General features: G+C 35.5%; 1 protein-coding gene and 1 long non-coding RNA gene across 3 annotated transcripts; one reads left to right on the top strand and one right to left on the bottom strand.

The window, feature by feature from the left end:
- Nucleotides 1-3,911: 3,911 nt before the first annotated feature.
- On the top strand, nt 3,912-8,732 carry LOC104103118 (WUSCHEL-related homeobox 11). Of its 2 annotated transcripts, none has more exons than XM_009611003.4 (3): nt 3,912-4,566; nt 4,885-5,087; nt 8,559-8,732. In XM_009611003.4, exons 1-3 carry the CDS (start codon nt 3,963-3,965, stop codon nt 8,574-8,576), a joined length of 825 nt encoding a protein of 274 aa, XP_009609298.3. In that variant the 5' UTR covers nt 3,912-3,962; the 3' UTR covers nt 8,577-8,732. The 2 variants fall into 2 exon arrangements, with proteins under 2 accessions (XP_009609298.3, XP_009609299.3); XM_009611004.4 differs by having other exon boundaries at nt 3,914-4,566; nt 4,909-5,087.
- An 8,935-nt stretch (nt 8,733-17,667) lies between these two features.
- On the bottom strand, nt 17,668-19,859 carry LOC138894660 (uncharacterized). Its single transcript, XR_011409105.1, has 3 exons — nt 19,400-19,859; nt 18,991-19,058; nt 17,668-17,885 (listed from the first exon to the last, which is right to left on the bottom strand). It is a non-coding gene; the product is annotated as an uncharacterized lncRNA (long non-coding RNA).
- Between the last annotated feature and the right edge of the window lie 279 nt (nt 19,860-20,138).

Below are 20,138 nucleotides of genomic sequence, written 5' to 3'. Positions count from 1 at the left end.
GGAGCGACTTCGCATAGCATAGTCCAGACAGAAGAGTTACGTGGATTAGAAAGCGTGTGATTTATCATTTATGGTAGGCGAGAATGTTATCTTGAGTCTTACCGATGAAGGGAATCGTGAGGTTCGGAAAGAAGGAAAAGCTGAGTCCGAGGTTTATTGGCCCATTTGAGGTGTTGAGGCGAGTTAGGGAGATTTTTAACGAGCTTGCCTTGCCTCCCAACCTATCAGGAGTTCATCCAATTTTTTATGTGTCTATGCTCCGGAAGTACCATGCTGACAGGTCGCACGTGTTAGATTAGAACACAATTCAGCTAGATGAGAGCTTGGGTTATGAGGAAGAGTTAGTTGCTATTGTTGACAGGCAGGTTCGCCAGTTGAGGTCTAAGAAGATTTCTGCTGTAAAGGTCCAGTGGAGGGGTCAACCAAGCGAGGAGGAGACTTGGGAGACCGGGGAAGACATGTAGAGCAGATATCCACACTTATTCAACACTTCAGGTATGATTCGAGACCCGTTCGAGGATGAACATTTATTTAAGAGGTGGAGAATGTAACGACCCAACTCGTCGTTTTGCTTTCTAGATCCTTGTTTCCCTATTTAAGACTCCTTATATGTGCTTTTACTGCTTTATAACTTGCGGAGATGGTTGGTTTGGTTTTAGAAGGGTTCGGGTTGAAATCAGAATACTTAGTTTCTTAATAGTGGCCTAAGGTAGACAAGTTTTACTTGAGTCAACATTTTGAGTAAACGACCCCGGAATCAGGATTTGATGCTTTCAGTAGGTTTGTATGATAATTTTGAAATTGGGTGTGTGTTCGTATCGAGCTTCAGGTGATCCGGGAGCATTTCGGCACTTAATGTTAAAAGAACCTTAAAGGTTTTAGAGTTTCTTAAATTTTGTTTGAAGAAGACTTTAGTGATATCGATGTCCTTTTGGGATTCCGAGCCTGAGAATAGGTTTGTATGGTATTTTATGACTTGTACGTAAAATTTGATGTCATTCCGAGTTGTCTAAGTATGGTTCGTCGCATTCGTAAAATTCTTAAGTTTATTAATTTGGTTTTGGGGTTAGATTCTTAGTTTCAAAGTAGTTTTATGTGTTTCGAGGTTTGGAGTAAGTTCGTATTATATTTATGGACTTGTTAGTGCATTTGGACGGTTTTCTAAGTTCAAACCTACAGAAATTGTTATTCTGGTTTCCTTATTCGCGAATATAGATAAGGCCTCGCATTTGCGATGAAGGATTTGGGGGTTGGACATTTTTCTCTTCGTGTTCGCGATCACTCGGTCACGTTCGCGAAGGTTTAAGACATGTCGCCTTCGCGTTCGCGTTGGAAGGTTCGCATTCGTGTACAAGGGGAGCGGGCCTGGGGGTCAGTGGGTCGTTGCCCTTCGCGTTCACGAAGGGCAGGTCGCGTTCGCGAAGCTTAGGCTAGGCTAGCCTTCGCGATCGTGAGACCTAGTCGCGTTCGTGAAAAGGGCCTCGTGATCGCGAAGAAGGGACGTCTGGGCAGTGTTTAATTTAAAAACGGGACTTAAGCCACTTCTTTCATTTCACACATCTCTTCGCCGATTTTGGAGCTTTTTAGAGAGGTATTTTTACCTAGCATCTTGAGGTAAGTATTTTCTATACAATGTGAGTTTAATACATAGATTATGGGTGGATTTTAACATAAAAATTGTAGGAATTTTAAAAATTAGTTAAAAAACCTAGGTTTTGGTAAAGATAAGATTATACCACAAAAATGATTATGGAATTGAATAGAAATTATATATTTTAGTTTATAAGGTTATGGGTAATATTTATCTACAAAAATTTCCGATATCCGGGCACGTGGGCTTAGGGTGACTTTTAGGAATTTTTTTAAATTGGGTTGGGTAATTAATCTAATAGTTAAATTATGAACTTTTGAGCACATATTGATTAGTTTGTACGACCTTTGGATAGTTTCGGATTGCTCGGCACCGATTTGAGGCTATTAGTGTGATTTGAGGACCGGGAAGAGGGCTTGAAAATGAGGTAAGTCTCTTGCCTAATCTTGTAAGAGGGAATCAACCCCATATGTGTTTAAATTGTTATTTGCTGATGATTTGTGGGTGCTACGTACGCATGAAGTGACGAGAGTCCGTACGTAGCTAAAATCATGTTATGTTCGGGTAGACATAGGACCTTATAATGGAATACTTGTACTATTTGAACTCAACTTGTTAGTTTAATTAATTGTGTTAATAAGTGAAACTTGATTAGACATTATGTTAGACCGAGCTTCATACTTTGGTTTTTGGCGGAATGTTTCATTATTGATAGAAAATTTATGCTCATTTATGTACTTATTTTGGGGTTTTAAATGTATGTTCCGTAGTTCGAAGAGTTTCCTTATTCCCGTGGATCGGGCCGAACGCCTTGGCAATATTTATATATAATAAGATGCATTCATGGACCGGGCCGTACGACCTCGGTTGTGTATGTACACGATTGTTATGGATCGGGTCGTACGACCTCGGCATAACTCGTGCATGATATTACTAGGAGTCCGATTATACACGATATTATTTTGATGACTTGAGAAATTATAATTACTTGTTGGCCCTTATTTGTTGAAATTGGCATGTGATATTTGGGGACTTTTAACCTGTTATTGTTTTGTTAAAGAATCACTTATTTATTGCTTCTTATTCCATTGTTATTGTTGTATTTCATGCCTATTTAAAATTCTTACACTTTATATATATTGACCTCTAGTAATTGTCGGTGTCGACCCCTCGTCACTGCTTCTTCGAGGTTAGACTAGATACTTACTGGGTACATATTGTTTACGTACTCACGCTACACTTCTGCACAAATTATGCAGGTAGTGAGGCAGGTACATCTGGTATTCGATCAGGCACGCATCCACATTATCCGGAGGCCTAGTGGTGAGCTGCTTTCCATACTCCGTTCTGCAACCCTGGAGTCTCCTCTTGTTGTATTTATTATTTCTGTCTATCCTGCTTCAGACAGTAGTTGTAGGGGTTTTTGTATATTCTACTATATTGCCCGTGCACTTGTGTCACCAGGTTTTGGATATTTCTAATAGACGTTCATGGTTCGGTCTATTAATATTACTGCTTCACTCTATATTTTATTTTATGCCTTATATCACCATGTCCTTTAATACTTGGATTTTCTCTATTAAATAAAAAAAAAATCATAATTCTAAAAGTAATAAAGTGAATAATTAAATGGATAGCTCAACATTGGCTTGCCTAACGACGGCGTTGGGCGCCATCACAGCTTACAGTATGATATATATATATATATATATATATATATATATATATATATATATATGTGCGCGCGCGCGCGCGCAAGAGTAGATATAATTCTTGTTCTTTTCTGTGAATAATGACATAGACGTTTACAGTCTAGTCATGCTTTTCTTATTTGTTAAAATACTTATTTAGTGTTTAAAAAAGTAAAGTAAAATTGAAGGAGTGTTTTCTTGTGTTTTTAAATATTCTTATTATTTATAGTTGAAATAATAAATAAAATACTAGACAGTACCAAACAAAAGGATCCAGGCCACTAATATTTTTCTTGCATACATCTTCACTGGAGCTAATCTTTTCCCCCTAATTATCAACCGTACTATTCCCCCTTATGAGGGAAACCCAAGCTCAAGACAAATCTAGACTTTATGTAGTCCAATGAAATTCGACGCCGAAAAAAGTATCAAGTGGTATGATAGTTATATGAAAATTACGTTTTGTATTATTTTGCTGAAGATAAATACTCCTACTACATTCTGAATTTTATTTAAGCAACTCCAGAGTTGAAAGGGACAGGACAGTAATTTCAACAACTAACATTCCCTTTTGGCCTTTAAATACCCAAATAATTCCTTTGATGTTGACAACCTATACTATATTCTTTGGTATCTTTTCCCTTACATTTGAGTTTTTATCTTTCACTCACGCCTCAGCCATGGAAAATGAAGCGCAAGACTCTACCTCATCAAACCAGTCTAATTCCGAAAGAAATGAGCCGGTGAGATCGAGGTGGAACCCAAAGCCGGAACAAATCCTAATACTTGAGTCAATCTTCAATAGTGGAATGGTAAATCCACCCAAAGATGAGACAGTGAGAATTAGAAAAATCCTGGAGCAATTTGGCGCTGTTGGAGATGCAAATGTCTTCTATTGGTTCCAAAACCGCCGCTCAAGGTCTCGCCGTCGTCAAAGACAAATTCAGGCGAGTCTTAATGCTACCAGCGACAATAGTAGAAGTGGAGGAGAACAAGCTGCAAAGTGTAGTAGTGGCGGTGCAATTCAATTTGATACTAGTACTGGAAATTTTGGCCCCTCAGCCATTTCTTTCCCTATGGCTGCACCTTCCAATTATCTTGTTCTTGGTTCTTCTTCCCCTTCTTCTTCTTCTTGTGGAGGAGATATGGAAAATGCAAATGATGGTACTAACGGCCTCTTCCCTTTTTCTGGTCAAATGGGTCTTCCGAAAATCGAGCAAAACTCTTCTGTCAGCTCAATTTTGTGCTCACCAGCAGACAATGCTAACTTGCACTACCAAACTGGTATTGGTCTTTCTCAAGTTCCAACAATTATTTTAATTATGTCATTTTTCTAAGCCATACTGGTAATTATTTACGAGATTCATACTTCTTGCCACCTTAATTAGTTCAGTTTCATCGTATTTGCAATTGATCAAGGCTTTGTTTTTACAATAAATGGCGGTATTTTTCTGCTTGTCCCAGAATATGGGGAGGGAACACTCCACTTGAACTATAAGAATTATTTGAGTTGACATATCATATCGTACCAACAAAGTTTGTTTTCTTGAATAAACTACTCCTATAAAGCTATAAGTAGTGTTGAGTTATTTTTCTGCGCAGGTGCTGAAGTAGTATATGTTTCAGGGTTTATCACAGTTTTTATTAATGGAGTAGCGACAGAGGTGCCAAGGGGACCACTTGACATGAAATCTATGTTCGGCCAAGAAGACTTGGCCTTGTATCATTCCTCTGGAGTGCCAGTGCCAGTTAATGAATATGGCTTTGTAGTTCAGAGTTTGCAGCATGGTGAAAGCTACTTCCTGGTAAGCTATCATTCACTCCCAGTCTCCCATATATATATATATATATATATATATATATATATATATATATTTATTTATTTATTTATATGTGTGTGTGTGTGTGTGTTTGGAGTATAAGATTATTTTCGATTCGTGCATTTAGGTCAACATAAGTTCGGTTTGTTTGCATTTTTTCCCTTTTTTCGGCTCGAAAGGAAAGGGTAGGGTGCCTTAATTTTGTTTGCATTAATCATGCATGCATTCATTGTATCTTCTTGTTCCCTGAATAAGCGGTTCCATAATTCTTTAGCTTCACTTTAATTGATTTTTTTTTTTTAAAAGTTGAGGTCCTTAATATGTGATATTTTAAGATACCAAGAAAAGAATTAATGTTTTTTCAAAGTTGTCCTTTGAATAAACAACAACAACAACCCAGTGAAATTTCAATAGTGTGTTAAATTTTTAATGAACAAATTAAAAAGATAATAAATGTTAATATGGTCAAGTTTATTATTAATTAATGTTAAAAAGTGAATTATTTAATATGTGTGAAAACAGTAAAAAAAAAATTAATTAAAGTGAACCCATGTTAATCTTTAAAGAAGGAAAAAGAAAATGCGAAGGAATTTAAGTGAGCTGGCTAATCATTAAGAATTGAGGTTGGATTAATTCTTATATATGCTTAACTGCTTATTCTCCTTTACCTATTTTAATTTTACAGAATTCCTTACCCCAAAATCAATTTAACATTTTATTATCTTCACACACCTCTATACGCTGCCATAGCCACTCTCTTGCTTCATTTTCTTTTTCCTTTTTTTTTTGGGTTCCCCTAAATTTTTAAAACGTGTTTTTGAAACAAAATTCTTCTGTCCGTCTTCTATATTAATGAGTTATGACATAGACCGCTGTTATTATTAGTTCAATATCATGACAAGGGTAATTCTTTTTCATTTTGTTTTAGAATATAAAATGTCAGACATGATCTCGTGCGCTTTCGGCCAAATCATTAGGATACTGAATTTTTTATGTTAGTTCCTTCATGGCGTAGAATTTTCTGAATTTTAACCTTGTTAATCTACTCCAGTTATCCAATTAAATTATACAAGAATCTACTTTCCGTTTATTAATACTCTCAATCAGTGGCGGCTCAATCCTTATTGTGGCCTAATGCCAAGCTTTACTAAAAGGCCTGAAGCCATTAAATCTAATTAACAAAATATATATACTTTTATGAGACTTTTTCGAATATATGAGAGATTTTAAATTTATTTATCCGGTTTTGTCTTAGTTTTCATATTTACAGGAAGTAACTAAAGTTTTTTACAAAATATATACAAATTCTGTCAAAATGTACAATTTATCTACAACTTAAATATATATTTTTTGTATCGGTCAAAAATTACAATTTACATACAATTTATACTCCATCTATTTCAATTTAAATGACACATTTAGATTATCGACAGTCAATTTGACTAAACTTTGAAGCTAAATTATATTAGTTTAACTTAGTATTTTAAAATTAAAATTTAGATATATAAAACTACACGAAAAGTACTACTTTCTCCGTTCCAATTTATGTGAATCTGTTTGACTGAGCACGGAGTTTAAGAAAAAAAATAAAGACTTTTGGAACTTGTGGTCCTAAATAAGTCAGGATATTTGTATGACTATAATTCTTTTGAAACTTGTGGTGTTAAACATACTAGAGTATTTGTGTGGTTATAAATATTTCTCATTAAGTATAGAATTGGAAGTTTATTTATTTGGGGTGGAAGAGGGAGAGAAAGTATGGAAGATTAAAGTCTAATACATTATTTTGTATAAAATTGATAATTTAATTATATATGATCTTGTAATTAAGTTAAAACCTCAATAGTAAGGGTAAATAAGTTTCAAAATTATTATAAATAAGTAAAAATTTCTACTTTTTTTATTTGAAGTTATTCTTCTAGCTTTTCGATATACAAAGTTGTATTATTTTTTAATCACTTTTTTCTAATATTTCTTCTCAATATATATTCAATCCATGTAATATATCATTGATATAACCTATAATTTTATTAATTTATTTTTAAAAAAAAATTGTTTATATTGACACAACATGAGAGAAATTATATATATATATATATATATATATATACACACACACTACTACTACTATTACATATATAACACTAATATTTGTAAATTTTGGGGCATAAAGCCACCGCTTCACCGGCCTTACCCTCTAGCCTGCTATGCCCTCAAAATCTGCGTAGGATTCCAAAAATTATAAATTAAACAACTAAACAAGATTCCTCTGCAAATCTAGAATTTTTTTGTCTTTTAGGCTGTGTTGAGAACTGATGATCTGAATTTGCTGTAGAAATGTTCATGACAGCAATGGCGGCATAACGTTTCCTACTCGGAGATCATAAAACAAGAAATCACAGCGCTTTTTGGTTTAAATTGTCGGCAAACTTCATTATAAAATTCAAGAAAAAATGTATAGCTTAGAGATTCTGTAAATAGATAAAGTATCAGGATTTTCTTAACAGAATGTTTGTAAGAGAATTTTATTTTTAAACACACACACACACCTGCAGGGAATTATTAGGGTCTTGGGAAGTTCTAAAAACTGCAAAATTGGAAATTTCTCGTTCTTTTTCTTGGCAATTATAAAGCACTTTCCTACTTCTAATAACCGATCAGCCAAATTTTCCAGATAAGTTTAAACTCTCTAGTAATAAATTATACTAAAATTATACTAAATTTAACTGCGTTTTCCACTTGTTAGCTAGAGGTATATAATACTTCTTAATTTTCCTGTGGTCCGATGAGCTTAACACCATATAAGTTTTTGTTTCATGAACTGATGACATATAATTGATTAAATTTAAATATTTTAGTGAATAATCTTACTGACATCCTCAAACCCGCCCTCTTTCTCTCCCTAAAACTAAGCCCAGAATCACATCAATTTTTTTGTTCATATTTACTACACCCACCCTTCCATCACTCGCTCATTATTTGCTCCCAATATTTTCTTTTTTGTCAAAAACAGCACTTCGTCATCTCTTCATGCCTTCTTCTTTTAATTCTTTTTCAAGTATAATAAAATGTGAGTGGTTGTTGACTCTTGAGCACCTTGATAAGTTGATATATGAGACGCTTTTTCGATTCATAGGTTTTTGAAAGGAAAATCGATAAAAGCATTATCATGTTTGAAGAAACGGACGTTCTTTCTTGTCTGAAATTTATATTTTATCAGAAGAACGATTTAACCATTTCAATGTTGGTTTTCTTATTCTCATTTTATCTCCTAGAGCAATGAATTAAAATTAGTTAATCAATTTTGCATCATAGTTGGCAAGCTTAATTGGCACGCCTAATAAGTTCGTACTGAGAACTTTGGTTATAATAGCACCGCTTTTAAAAAAAATTACTAACCATTTAATTTCTGCACTCCTTTAAAGGAGACTAATGTAGAAGTAAATCTGTTTACAGGTTTCAAGACCAGCTTAAAGTGAATCGTACCAACCCTTGACTTCTTGAGGAGCTTTCGTTGTACTGTTGTTTTCTATTGTATTCTACCAAGTAGGTGAGTTTTGTTATATTTACGAAATATGTACCCATATATAGTTTGTCTTGATAGATGCTATCCCTCTTCCTTTTTCTCCACTTCCGCCCATATTTCTCCATCAGGGAAAAAATACTCTGTAACAAATCTTAGTCGTGAAATTAAGGTTGTACTTCTTGGGCTTGATTTTTCGAGGCAAATGAAGCTATTTCCTGCTTATCAAAATATAATATAGCACATAGTCCCCGTTTGTCGAATGCTTTTTTCTACTTTTTTCTTGTTCTCTTCTGTATCTAGGTTTTTGAGTTTGCGATCCTTAACCTTTTGTAAAAAAAAAAAAAAAAAATCTTTTTATAGTTTTGATTAGTGGTGGTAAAATGGTTTAAAAAAAAAAAGTTATCCACCCATATTATTGTCACGACCCGGAATTCCCATCCTCGGGAGCGTGATGGCGCCTAACATTTCACTTGCTAGACAAACCAACGTTAGAATAGTTTTTAGCCATTTTCAATAAATCAAATTAACCGATACCAATTAAACTGAAATAGAGTGCGAAAAGTCATAACAACCGCAATATCTAGATACAACCCCATATCTGGTGTCACAAGTGCACGAGCTACTACAATAATACAGATAATGGTCTAAATGAAAGTAAAACTGTCTAAAAAGAAATGAACAACTAGGATAAGGTAGAAGGGGACTTTAGGACTGCGAACGCCGGGCAACTGTATCTCAAGTCTCCGTCCGATGGTCAATCCGAGCAATCTATTGACCACCGCTGGGACCGACTCCAAAATCTGTACAAGAAGTGCAGAGTGTAGTATGAGTACAACCGATCCCATGTACTTTGTAAGTGTCGAGTCTAACCTCGACGAAGTAGTGATGAGGCTAGGGCGGGTCACTTACAATAACATGTACGCAGTATAATAATAATAATAACATGAAAGGAATACGGGAAAGTAAGACAGTTAACTTAGGAAAATAAACCCAATCCTCGAAATCAGTAAAACCAGAAATACCAACCCTCAGAATCTCGTACGAAAACACCGAAGCCAACACAATACAACAAGGAATACAAAATACACAAACCGCTACGACGCGCAACCCGATCCCACTTTACAAACACGATCCTCCCTTATTTTACCATATCAATAATAACAAGTAAAATTCGTTGCGGCGCGCAACCCGATCCCACCATATAATCAGAGTCAATATCATAATCCTCCCTTATTTCACCATATCGATATCAATCCTCCCTTATTCCACCTGTTGCGGCGTGCAACCCGATCTCACCATATCGATATCAATCCTCCCTTATTCCACATGTTGCGGCGTGCGACCCGATCCATAAATAAAAATCAATAAATGTAATAAATTTCGCAACTCAATTCACAAGAATCTCTACGAATAAAGAATATGAAAGCAAAGCCATAAAGGAACTTCGTACCAAATCAAGAAATGCTACAATTAATACATAGCAACAAGACAAATCAAATGTATGACAATTAAAGTGTACACGTAAGACAATTAAGGCAAGTAAAAATTAATCATAAAAGCATGAAAGGAACGAACATGTTAATATAAGAGAATTAAGTGGCAAGTAGCAATTTAAGGGATTGGAAACAATCAAAGCATATAACAGTTAAGACATGGAATAAAATAGTTAATGAAATACGGAAAGGCATGGAAATAAGTATTTTGACGGCGTATATACACTCGTCACCTCGCATATACGCCGCTACACATGTAATTCACATAGCACATAGATCAAGGGTTCCTAATTCCCTCACATCAAGGTTAGACCCAACACTCACCTTGCTCCGCAAGCAAATCAAAGCTCTATCGGGGCCTTTCCTCAAAAATCCGCCTCCAAACCAATCAAATCTAACCAAAATAGACTCAATAACATCAAATAATGCTAGGGAAATCAATTACAATACATAAAGTTAAGATCTTTACACTTTTTTCGAGTCAACAAAAGTCAACCCCGGGCTTGCTTGGTCAAAACCCAAGATTCAGACCAAAACCCAATTACTCATGCACCCCGAATCCGATTATGTAATTAGTTTCAAAATCCGACCTCAATTTGAGGTCTAAATCTCAATTTTACGAAATCTCTTCCCTCTAGTTCCCTAATTTTCTACCATCAAAGAACATAGATTATGGTTAGAAATTAATGGGTGATGATGAAAATGGAAGAAAACAAGTTAAAATACACTAACCTATGAAAGGGTGATGAAATTTCTCTCCCAAATTGCCTCTAGGCTGAGCTCTAATGAAAAGATGGTGAAAATATCGGTGAAATCCCGTATTTGGAATATTTTAAGGTCTGAGCATCACGCCTTCTTCGCATTCACTATATATAGCGGCCCAAATGTCCTTCGCGTTTGCGATGGCTCTTCCCCCCGGCCATTGCGTTCGCGACCCAATGGTCGCGTTCGCGTATAACACTAGCCTATTACCCCATCTCAGCTCCATAACCCTACGCATTCGCGAGAAGCTAATCGCGTTCACGAAAGGTAAATCCCCCAATGCTCCGCGTTTGCGACCCAGCTATCGCATTCGCGATGAAGAAAATCACCCCAACCTTAGTTTTCCCTTCGCGATCGCAAAGCACAAAGCATCAGGTGACAACAGACTTCCAAAAGTAGAAAATCTAAGTTCAAAATCATCCGTAGCCAATCTGAAACTCATTAAAGCCATGGGGGCTCCACCAACACATGCACACAAGTGTAATAATATCATATGAACTCGTTTGTGCGATCAAAACATCAAAATAACATCTAGAACCATGAATCAGACGCCAAAACGAATGAAACTTAAGAAAATAAAAATTTTCAACCGGACGTCTGAATCACGTCAAATCAACTCCGTTTTTTGCCAAATTTTGCAGACAAGTCATAAATACTGAAATGGAACTATACCAAGTTCCGAAACCGAAATCCGAATCCGGTAGAAACAAAGTCAACCTACGATTAAACTTAATTTTTTTTAAAACCTTTAAACTTTTAGTTTTCAACAAATTATGTTAAATCAAGTTAGGGACTACCGAATTTGATTTTGGGCATACGCTCAAGTCCCAAATCACGATACGGACCCACCGGGACCGTCAAAATACTGATCCGGGTCTGTTTACATAAAATATTGACCGTAGTCAACTCATATGAATTTTAAGGCACGATTTCACATTTTCGTCAATTTTCTCATAAAAACTTTTCAGCAGAAGGACACAGACTATGCACGCAAATTGAGGAAGACTAAACGGAGCTATTCAGGGTCTCGAAACACAAAAATGAAGGGTAAAACTATAAATGACCTATCGGGTCATCACAATTATTCATTAAACAATGGGTTGGATAATGGACTTTTTAGAAATGGATACGAACCATATTTTCCACTTAGAAAATGGATAACTAATGGGTTTAACTTTTACAGTTGTAAAGCCTCAAATTGGGAGTTCCTCAAGTTTAGGTGACTAGGAATTCTCTCAAAAGTGATCATATTCAAGAAGCCATAGATACTATAGTTACCCATATTATCCGCCGGTTAACCCATTTTTTATCCGTATTAAATATGGATCGGGTAAGATAATTAATTTATTTTTGCATTACCCATTTTAACCTGCTAATATCCGACCCGACGCGCCCGTTTTCCACCCCTAGTTTTGATCATTAAGTTTCCTCAAATATATCACTTGTTCTGACCGATTTCTTAAATGGACTCTATGGCATAAACGGTCCTTGAACGTCTTGAACTAATGCAGCCAGAGGAGAAAAGGGCCTCCAATTGAGTTAAAGTGTTAAAATTGAATGGATAAGTCTCACCGTTTGTGTACTACGGTTAGATTCAAATATAATAATATTATTTTTTTGTAATTGTCGTAGCAGGTTACTATATTTTAAGGTTACCAGCTTAATTTAGTTTAGTCACCTACATGTAATTAGTGTTACCTTACATATTGTGTAAGTATTTTCAAAAATCTTAAAGTTAAACGCTGACTAGTATTTGTGATGAGAAATATCTTACAGGAAATACAGAGGAAGAATTAATCGCTATATGTATGTGGTGAATTTGAGAATTGAAGGTAGAAATTGTTGGATTTTAAAAGTTATTTTTTTTTAAAAAAAGAGATAATTATTTGTTGATTTATTTGTCATATTTAGAACTTTTTCTAATATTGAAAACTTTGAATTCAATTGATATTTTGTATTTGAAAACTTTTATGAGTAACTTTTAACCACGAGCAGATTTTCGCATGGATTATTGGATTTAAGAGTCTTTCCCCGTAACAAAGTCTGTGTTAATAGTAATACATAAACATCTTATCCGCAAAAGAAACTTTTCGCTAAGGAAACCTTAAATGAAATGGGGGAAAAGTCTAAATTGGAAAAGGAATGGTCACATTTTACCATAAATTTATCAATAATAGAAAAACAAAATCATCGTCCTACAATCATGATGGTTTCTTATAAATCTTTCTTTTAAGTCATGTTATAAGAAGATACTAGGGCATATATAAAGTATTAAAATCCAAGTAACAAACATCCTCACACTATCCATTAACATTCAAGTTGTGTTGGTTAATTATTTTATCATTCTCTTTTTAGTTATAATTTTTTTTACGTGCGAGTCACACACATAAAAACTAGTTATTATAAAAACACGAATGTTAGAATGTTAAATGCTGATTGACGAAAATATCCCTTAAATGTTAATCGACTGTCATACCCTTCAAAGCTAAGATATTTCTTTATGGAATAAATTTATTTTTGGATAAAATTGTAATGTTTAAGATTGTATCCAATTACTAGGACTTTCGAATTCAACATATTAAATTGATTTGGACATAAGAAATTTTTTACTTTTTTTTCGAAAATTTTTTACTTTTTTTTTAAAATTAATCTTTAGCCATAAAATTTCCTATTTTCACTTGAAGATGAATTTTGGAATTTTTTGAAAATTTAAAAAATTCTAAAAAGCAGTTTTTCAAACTTTTCACTGAGATCACTCACAAAACTTAAAAAATAACCCAAAATTATATTCATGTCCAAACACAACTCTAATTTCAAATACTATTTTCACTTTAAATTTTTTTTTTTTTTTAATTTTACAATTCTTATGTCCAAACGCCAAATTGGATTTTCACCGGAACCAAGCTATCATTGTCGTCGGTCGTCGCACACTTTTCTAAAAACGCACAAAATGTATTTGGTACAGATCTTGCACTGAATCCTAACCACTAATCTATTTTGATTGCTCAAACTTTAATTATATTTGGACAATAATACTAAAAAATAAAAAAAAATTGCATAGACTTTCAATTCCAACCATGCTTCGAAAAGAATACTTCGATTGAACACCTTCTTACATCTATGTAAAGGGCTTTGTCGGCACACTACAATCTTAACATTGCCGCATGAAACATCTCTAAGAAATTAATTCAAATAACATAGCAACGATTTAAACACAATTATACAATCAATCTAGAGTTAGAGATTAAGAAAGCGTACTGTCCAACTCCATTGATACAATAATGACAGTGATCGGCGATTAAATCTGAGACTGGCTTTCACGATCCACTAGCTACGCGTTCTCACAGCCTGGAGAACTTGACTGATGGGACAGATGTCTACCGTTACAACGTATTCAAAGGGCATAATACGCTAGGTAAAGCGGGGTTGGCCTCTATTTATAAAGAGTGCATAGTCACCACAAGTCAATTATTATTGGGTCTCACTTATCCACACACAGAGTACTTAATATTATGCCTTTTATTTATCCACCACTTGGGCCACGTCACTATCCTTTTAGGCTATAACCAATTAACATAAGCCCAAATTCCATCATTCTGCTACTTGGATGCCAACAATAATTGAGGATAAGAAAATAATTTTAAAACTTTTGAGTTTTGAGAAAAATATTTTAAAAAAGATTTTAGACTCGATAGTGGCCATTGGCCACACTACTCACATAGCCAAGGATAGAATGGCCTATATAACAATCTATCTAGTCTCAACTGAGAGCACTGACAATGAATCATAGAAGGTATCACACCATATCAAGGTATGAGTTCTATCTATAATCACATGTGTTAGAATTTTCATCAACATGGATCAAACATGTGTGCTAAACATATTATCTTTCTAATCAAGGTGAACAGAGCCACACCTCATAGAAGGAAATAACCCTCCAAATAATATAATAACCATATCACCTCAGGAGGTTTTCCTTGTGCCTTACCCGGTATAATCAAGGCAACAAGCAACAAAACTCAAATATACCACGAGTTTCTGCAATATCCAATTAGAAAAAAATAAAATAAATTATTATGTTAGTCAATAAGCATAGCAAATATATAATAACATAAGCTTGCATAAAATTAGAATTTATTAAAAGTAATATCTCAGTCAGCAATTACAAAGTAACTCTGACTGACTAAAGCACATCAAAAGACTCTAAAATATTCATATTTTGAGCATGTCCATTAAACACTACTGGCCTAAGACCTTTAGTCAAATGATCAACCAATATAGATTTTATGCTAATATGCTCAATACATATATCACATTCTTTTAGCATGTCTCTAACCTTAAGAAACTTAAAGCTAACATGCTTAGAGCCTCTTGTTCTCTTGTTATTCTTAGAGAAGAACACAGTTGCACTGTTGTCACAAAAAATAGTCACCGACTTAGATATAAAATTCACAATTTGCAAATTAGTAAGGAAATTCTTCATCCAAACAGCATGTGAAGCGGTCTCAAAACAAGCAATAAACTCAGCTTCTATTGTAGATGTAGTAGTGATACTATGTTTCTCACTTTGCCAAGAAACAACACCTCCGGCCAACACAAAAATATACCGAAAAGTTAATTTCATAGTGTCTTGACAACCTACAAAATCAGAATCTGAATATACCAGCAGGTCTAGATTATCAACCTTTTTGTACAGAAGTATGAATTCTTAGGTGTGTTGTAGATATCTCATCACTTTCTTTATAGCCACCCAATGTGCCCACCCAGGATTAGAAGAAAATATTCCCAACATGTTAACAACAAATGCAATATCAGGGCTTGTACAAACCTGTATGTACATCAAACAACCAATAACACTTGCATATGACACATCTTTCTTGGTTCTCCTTTAACCTTCATTTTTCGGTTATTGATCTTTACTAAATTTATCCCTTTTACAACAGGTGAAACACCACGTCTTCAGTCTTACATATTGAAAGTTTTAAGAACACTCCAATATAGGAATACTGTGATAAACCCAACAAACCACGCGGCTTATCTCTTTTAATTTCTATCCCAAGAACAAAAGAGGCTTCACCAAGATCTTTCATATCAAAAGACCTAGACAAAAATTATTTGGTCTCATTCATCAAGCCCAAATCATTTGTGGCAAGAAAACTGTCATCAACATAGAGAACAATAATAATGAAATTACTATTAGCTATTTTAAGATAAGCACATCCATGAATCTTATTTTTCACAAATTCGAATTTTGTAATGATTTCATCGAATTTCAAGTACCACTGTCTGGAGGCTTGTTTAAGCCCATATATAGATTTGTTAAGCTTGCACACTAGATGTTCTTTACCAGCTTCTTTAAACCCTTCATGTTGAACCATGTAAACTTCTTCAAGCAGACTCCTATTCAAGAAAACAATTGTAATATCCATCTGGTGCAACTCTAGATCAAAATGAGCTACAAGATCCATAACAATTCTAAATGCATCCTTAGATGAGATAGGAGAAAATATTTCTTTATAATCAATACCTTCTTTCTGAGTGTAACCCTTAGCAAACAAACTTGCTTTATAACGGTCTATGTTTTCCTTGAAGTCTCCTTTTGTTTTAAACACCTATTTGCAACCAATAGGCTTAAAACCTACAGGCAATTCAACGAACTCCCACACTCCATTATGTTCCATGGAGCGCATTTCATATTTCATTGCCTCACGTCATTTATCAACATATGGAGAGAAAATAGCTTGAGCATATGATAAAGGATCAGCCAGCTCTCTAGTATCACTAAGATTTTCAGTCACATACAAGATAAAATCATCAGAGATGGAAAATCTCTTTTCTCATTGTGACCTTTGGAGTAGTTCATTACTCAGGGGCCATGGGATCTCCATCATTATTCCCTTGATTCTCCCCCTCAAGAATAGGGTGGTTTACCACCTTTTCATGTACAATAGGTATAGGGACAATGACTTCCTTGTCATTCAATATAATTTTCTTCCCACATAAACAATCACAATCACAAACGTCATGCTCAAGGAATTTTGCATTAATAGACTCACCAATTCTAGTGCCACGCCCAGGACAGAAAATCCTAAAACCTTTAGAGTGATCAAGATAGCCTATAAATAAACAACAGTTGTTTTAGGATCAGTTTTCTTTTCTGTGGGTGAATAAATACGAACTTCAACTGGACAACCCCAAATGTGAAAATGGTTCAAGATAGGTTTTCGAACTGTTTATATTTCAGAAAGAGTTTTTAAGACAGATTTTGCAGGAACTCTATTTAGGATGTAGGTGGCTATTTTTAAGGCTTCATTCCAAAGAGACTCAGGTAGGCTAGTTCTTGCCATCATACTTCTCACCATTTCCATGCACGATTTTGTCTTTCAGCTACACCATTTGCTCAAGAGTACCTGGCATGGTGTATTATCCTATTATCCCACATACTTGTAGAAATAAAGCAAAAGGCCTCATACATTGACCAGACTCATCATATTTTTTATAGTACTCACCACCACGGTCAAACCTCACTACCATAATGCCCAAGCTATTTTTCAACTCAGTCATGTAAATTTTAAACTTATCAAGTGCTTCAGACTTCACTTTTAAAGGATATATGTAATAATATTGTCATGACCCTAAATCACAAGTGCCATTATAGTGCCTATCATGATACTAGGCAAGACGACAACTCACACATACCAACATCTTAAATTCAAAATGTACTGAAATAGGTTTACGCAAGTAAAACTCTCATAAGAACTGGATGAAAACGTCATAACTCAATACATAATTCTCCAAAAGATCCGGGTGTCACGGAGTACATGAGCATCTATACAATAACATGGTATGACAAATTAAACACTATCTAGGAAGGTAAAACAGTATAAACAAAACTAAAAGATATAGGAGGAGAGTCAAGGTCTGCGTACGCTAAGGTAGCTACCTCAATAATTACCAACTGATGAAGCTCCAGAAATCATAAACCACCGTGCCCGGAAATACCTGAATTTGCACACGAAGTGCAGAGTGTAGCGTGAGTATAACCAACTCAATAAATAACAAGTCTAACATTTGGGCAGACAGCAGTGACGAGCTCGAACAACTCTGTCCATATACATAATTAAGCGGTACGGAAATGATAGAAAATATGACAATAATATCTCAAAGAAACTCATAAGCTGCAGGTACCAGTACAGGAATGTAGACATATTTCCAGGTTTCACAGTTAAGCTCAATATAAATAAAATATGCTGAGTCTGAATGATATGAGGAATATGACATCTCTATATCTACATGCCAATATGCATATCGTATGTGATACAACACAATGAAAGCCTCACGTACTCACACTCTCAGATTACTCAACCTAAATGTCTCAATTCTCACTCATTACACTCAATCAGTCAGCACTGTATAATATCTGATGCGGTGTGTAGCCTGATCCGATCATGAATCAATAGCAACTGCGCTCACTGTGGGTGTGCAGACTTCGGAGGGGTGGATCCAGCCCAAGTGCTAATAAATCCTGCTGTGGCGTGCAACCCGATCCCACCGTGAGTAAATAATACCTGCTACGGTGTGCAGCCTGATCCCATCATGAATCAATAGTACCCAATGTGGCGTGCATCCTGATCCCATCAATATCACTCACAAACATACCCTCAGCCGCACTCAGTCATTAATCTCTCCAGTCTCTGCTCATAACACTCATGCTAAGCAGCTCAAATCAATGATACATGATGTGCAAATGTATGATAACAAAGACTAAGATATGATATGCAATGATGAATGCAACTGAGTACATAACTTCAATTAAGAAAATAATTCAATAGCAAAGAACGACCATCCTGGGTCCCAATAGCACCAACACATAGCCTAAACACGATTTCTAACATAAATCACAGCTCAAATGCTCTAACACACAGAGTACAATGATAATATTCAGGTAATATAACTACACAGTTCCACGAAATCGACTGAATCATAGTTACTACGGTGCACGTCTACACGCCCGTCACCTAGCATGCGCGTCACCTCAACACCAATCACATAGCATGTACTTTTAGGGATCCATACAGTCAAAACTAAGTTTGGAAGTGTTACTTACCACAAACCGTGCAAATCTCTACTCCAACAAGCCATTGCCTCGTGAATCGGTCTCCGAACGCCTCGAATCTAGCCACAAACAATTCGATACACTCAAGCTATAGGAATCAATTCTATATCAAAATGCTAAGTTCTTTATCAAAAGTCGAAAAGTCAACTCAAAAGTCAACCCTCGGGCCCACATCTCGGAATCCAATAAAAGTTATAAAATCCGAAAGCTCATTCAACCACAAGTCAAACTATACCAAATTTACCAAATTCCATCACCAAATCGTCACTCAAATACCCAATTTTAACTCTCCAATCCCTACCCCAAAACTCCCAAAATTGCACCAAAAAAACACACAAACTAGGTGGTAAATTCAATGGGAAAACAATATTATTGTAGAAAATGATCAAAAGTGACTTACCTCAATAAACCCTTCGAAATCCCTCGCAAATACTGCCTTCAACCGAGCTTCAAAAGTCCAAAAATGATAAAATCTCGGAAACCCTTCGAAATGTATACTGCTAGTGCTTTCGCACCTGCAAACTACTTAATCGCATCTGCGGTCTTGCAGGAGCGGACATTTCCTACGCTTCTACGGTTTACCCTGAAGGCCCTGCCTTCACTTCTGCGATAACACATGCGTAGATGCGTGCCCGCATATGTGGAACTTCCTCCGCACCTGCGCTCCCCAACCTCCTCACTGAGCTCCGCTTCTGCGCCTGCATCTGCGATCTCACAGTTGGAGAAAATTAGTTCTGATAGCTATATTAGGTGCAAATGGATTTCAAAGTGTTCTTGATGGTTTCTACCATGGTTTGAACATGATATTTCTACCAGTGTGGGAACGTGTTGTGTATTATGATTTCCTCCTAGAATGAAGCAAGAGGACGGTTTCTAACTAATTGGGGTATGTAAATTGCTGGTGACTCAAAGTTGATAGTGAAATTCTTGTGCTTGCCACATGATGGCATGATAGACGTGGTGTGTTGTGCAGGATTAAGATTTACATGTACAAGGTGGTAGTTCATTCTTGAAGGCAAGTTCACAAATTCTGGACAGAATGGTTAGTGTTATATATTTAGATCAATGTTATAATTGCTCGGTAATCCCTGAGAGGGGTGCGCGGTTGAAAGGGGGAATTGTGTTTTGATTACGGATGT

This window comes from Nicotiana tomentosiformis, chromosome 6 (assembly GCF_000390325.3).
Source record: "Nicotiana tomentosiformis chromosome 6, ASM39032v3, whole genome shotgun sequence".
In the NCBI taxonomy this organism is placed as follows: domain Eukaryota; kingdom Viridiplantae; phylum Streptophyta; class Magnoliopsida; order Solanales; family Solanaceae; genus Nicotiana; species Nicotiana tomentosiformis.
Note: the sequence above shows the minus strand (reverse complement) of the source record. Positions and strands in the feature narration are given on the sequence as shown.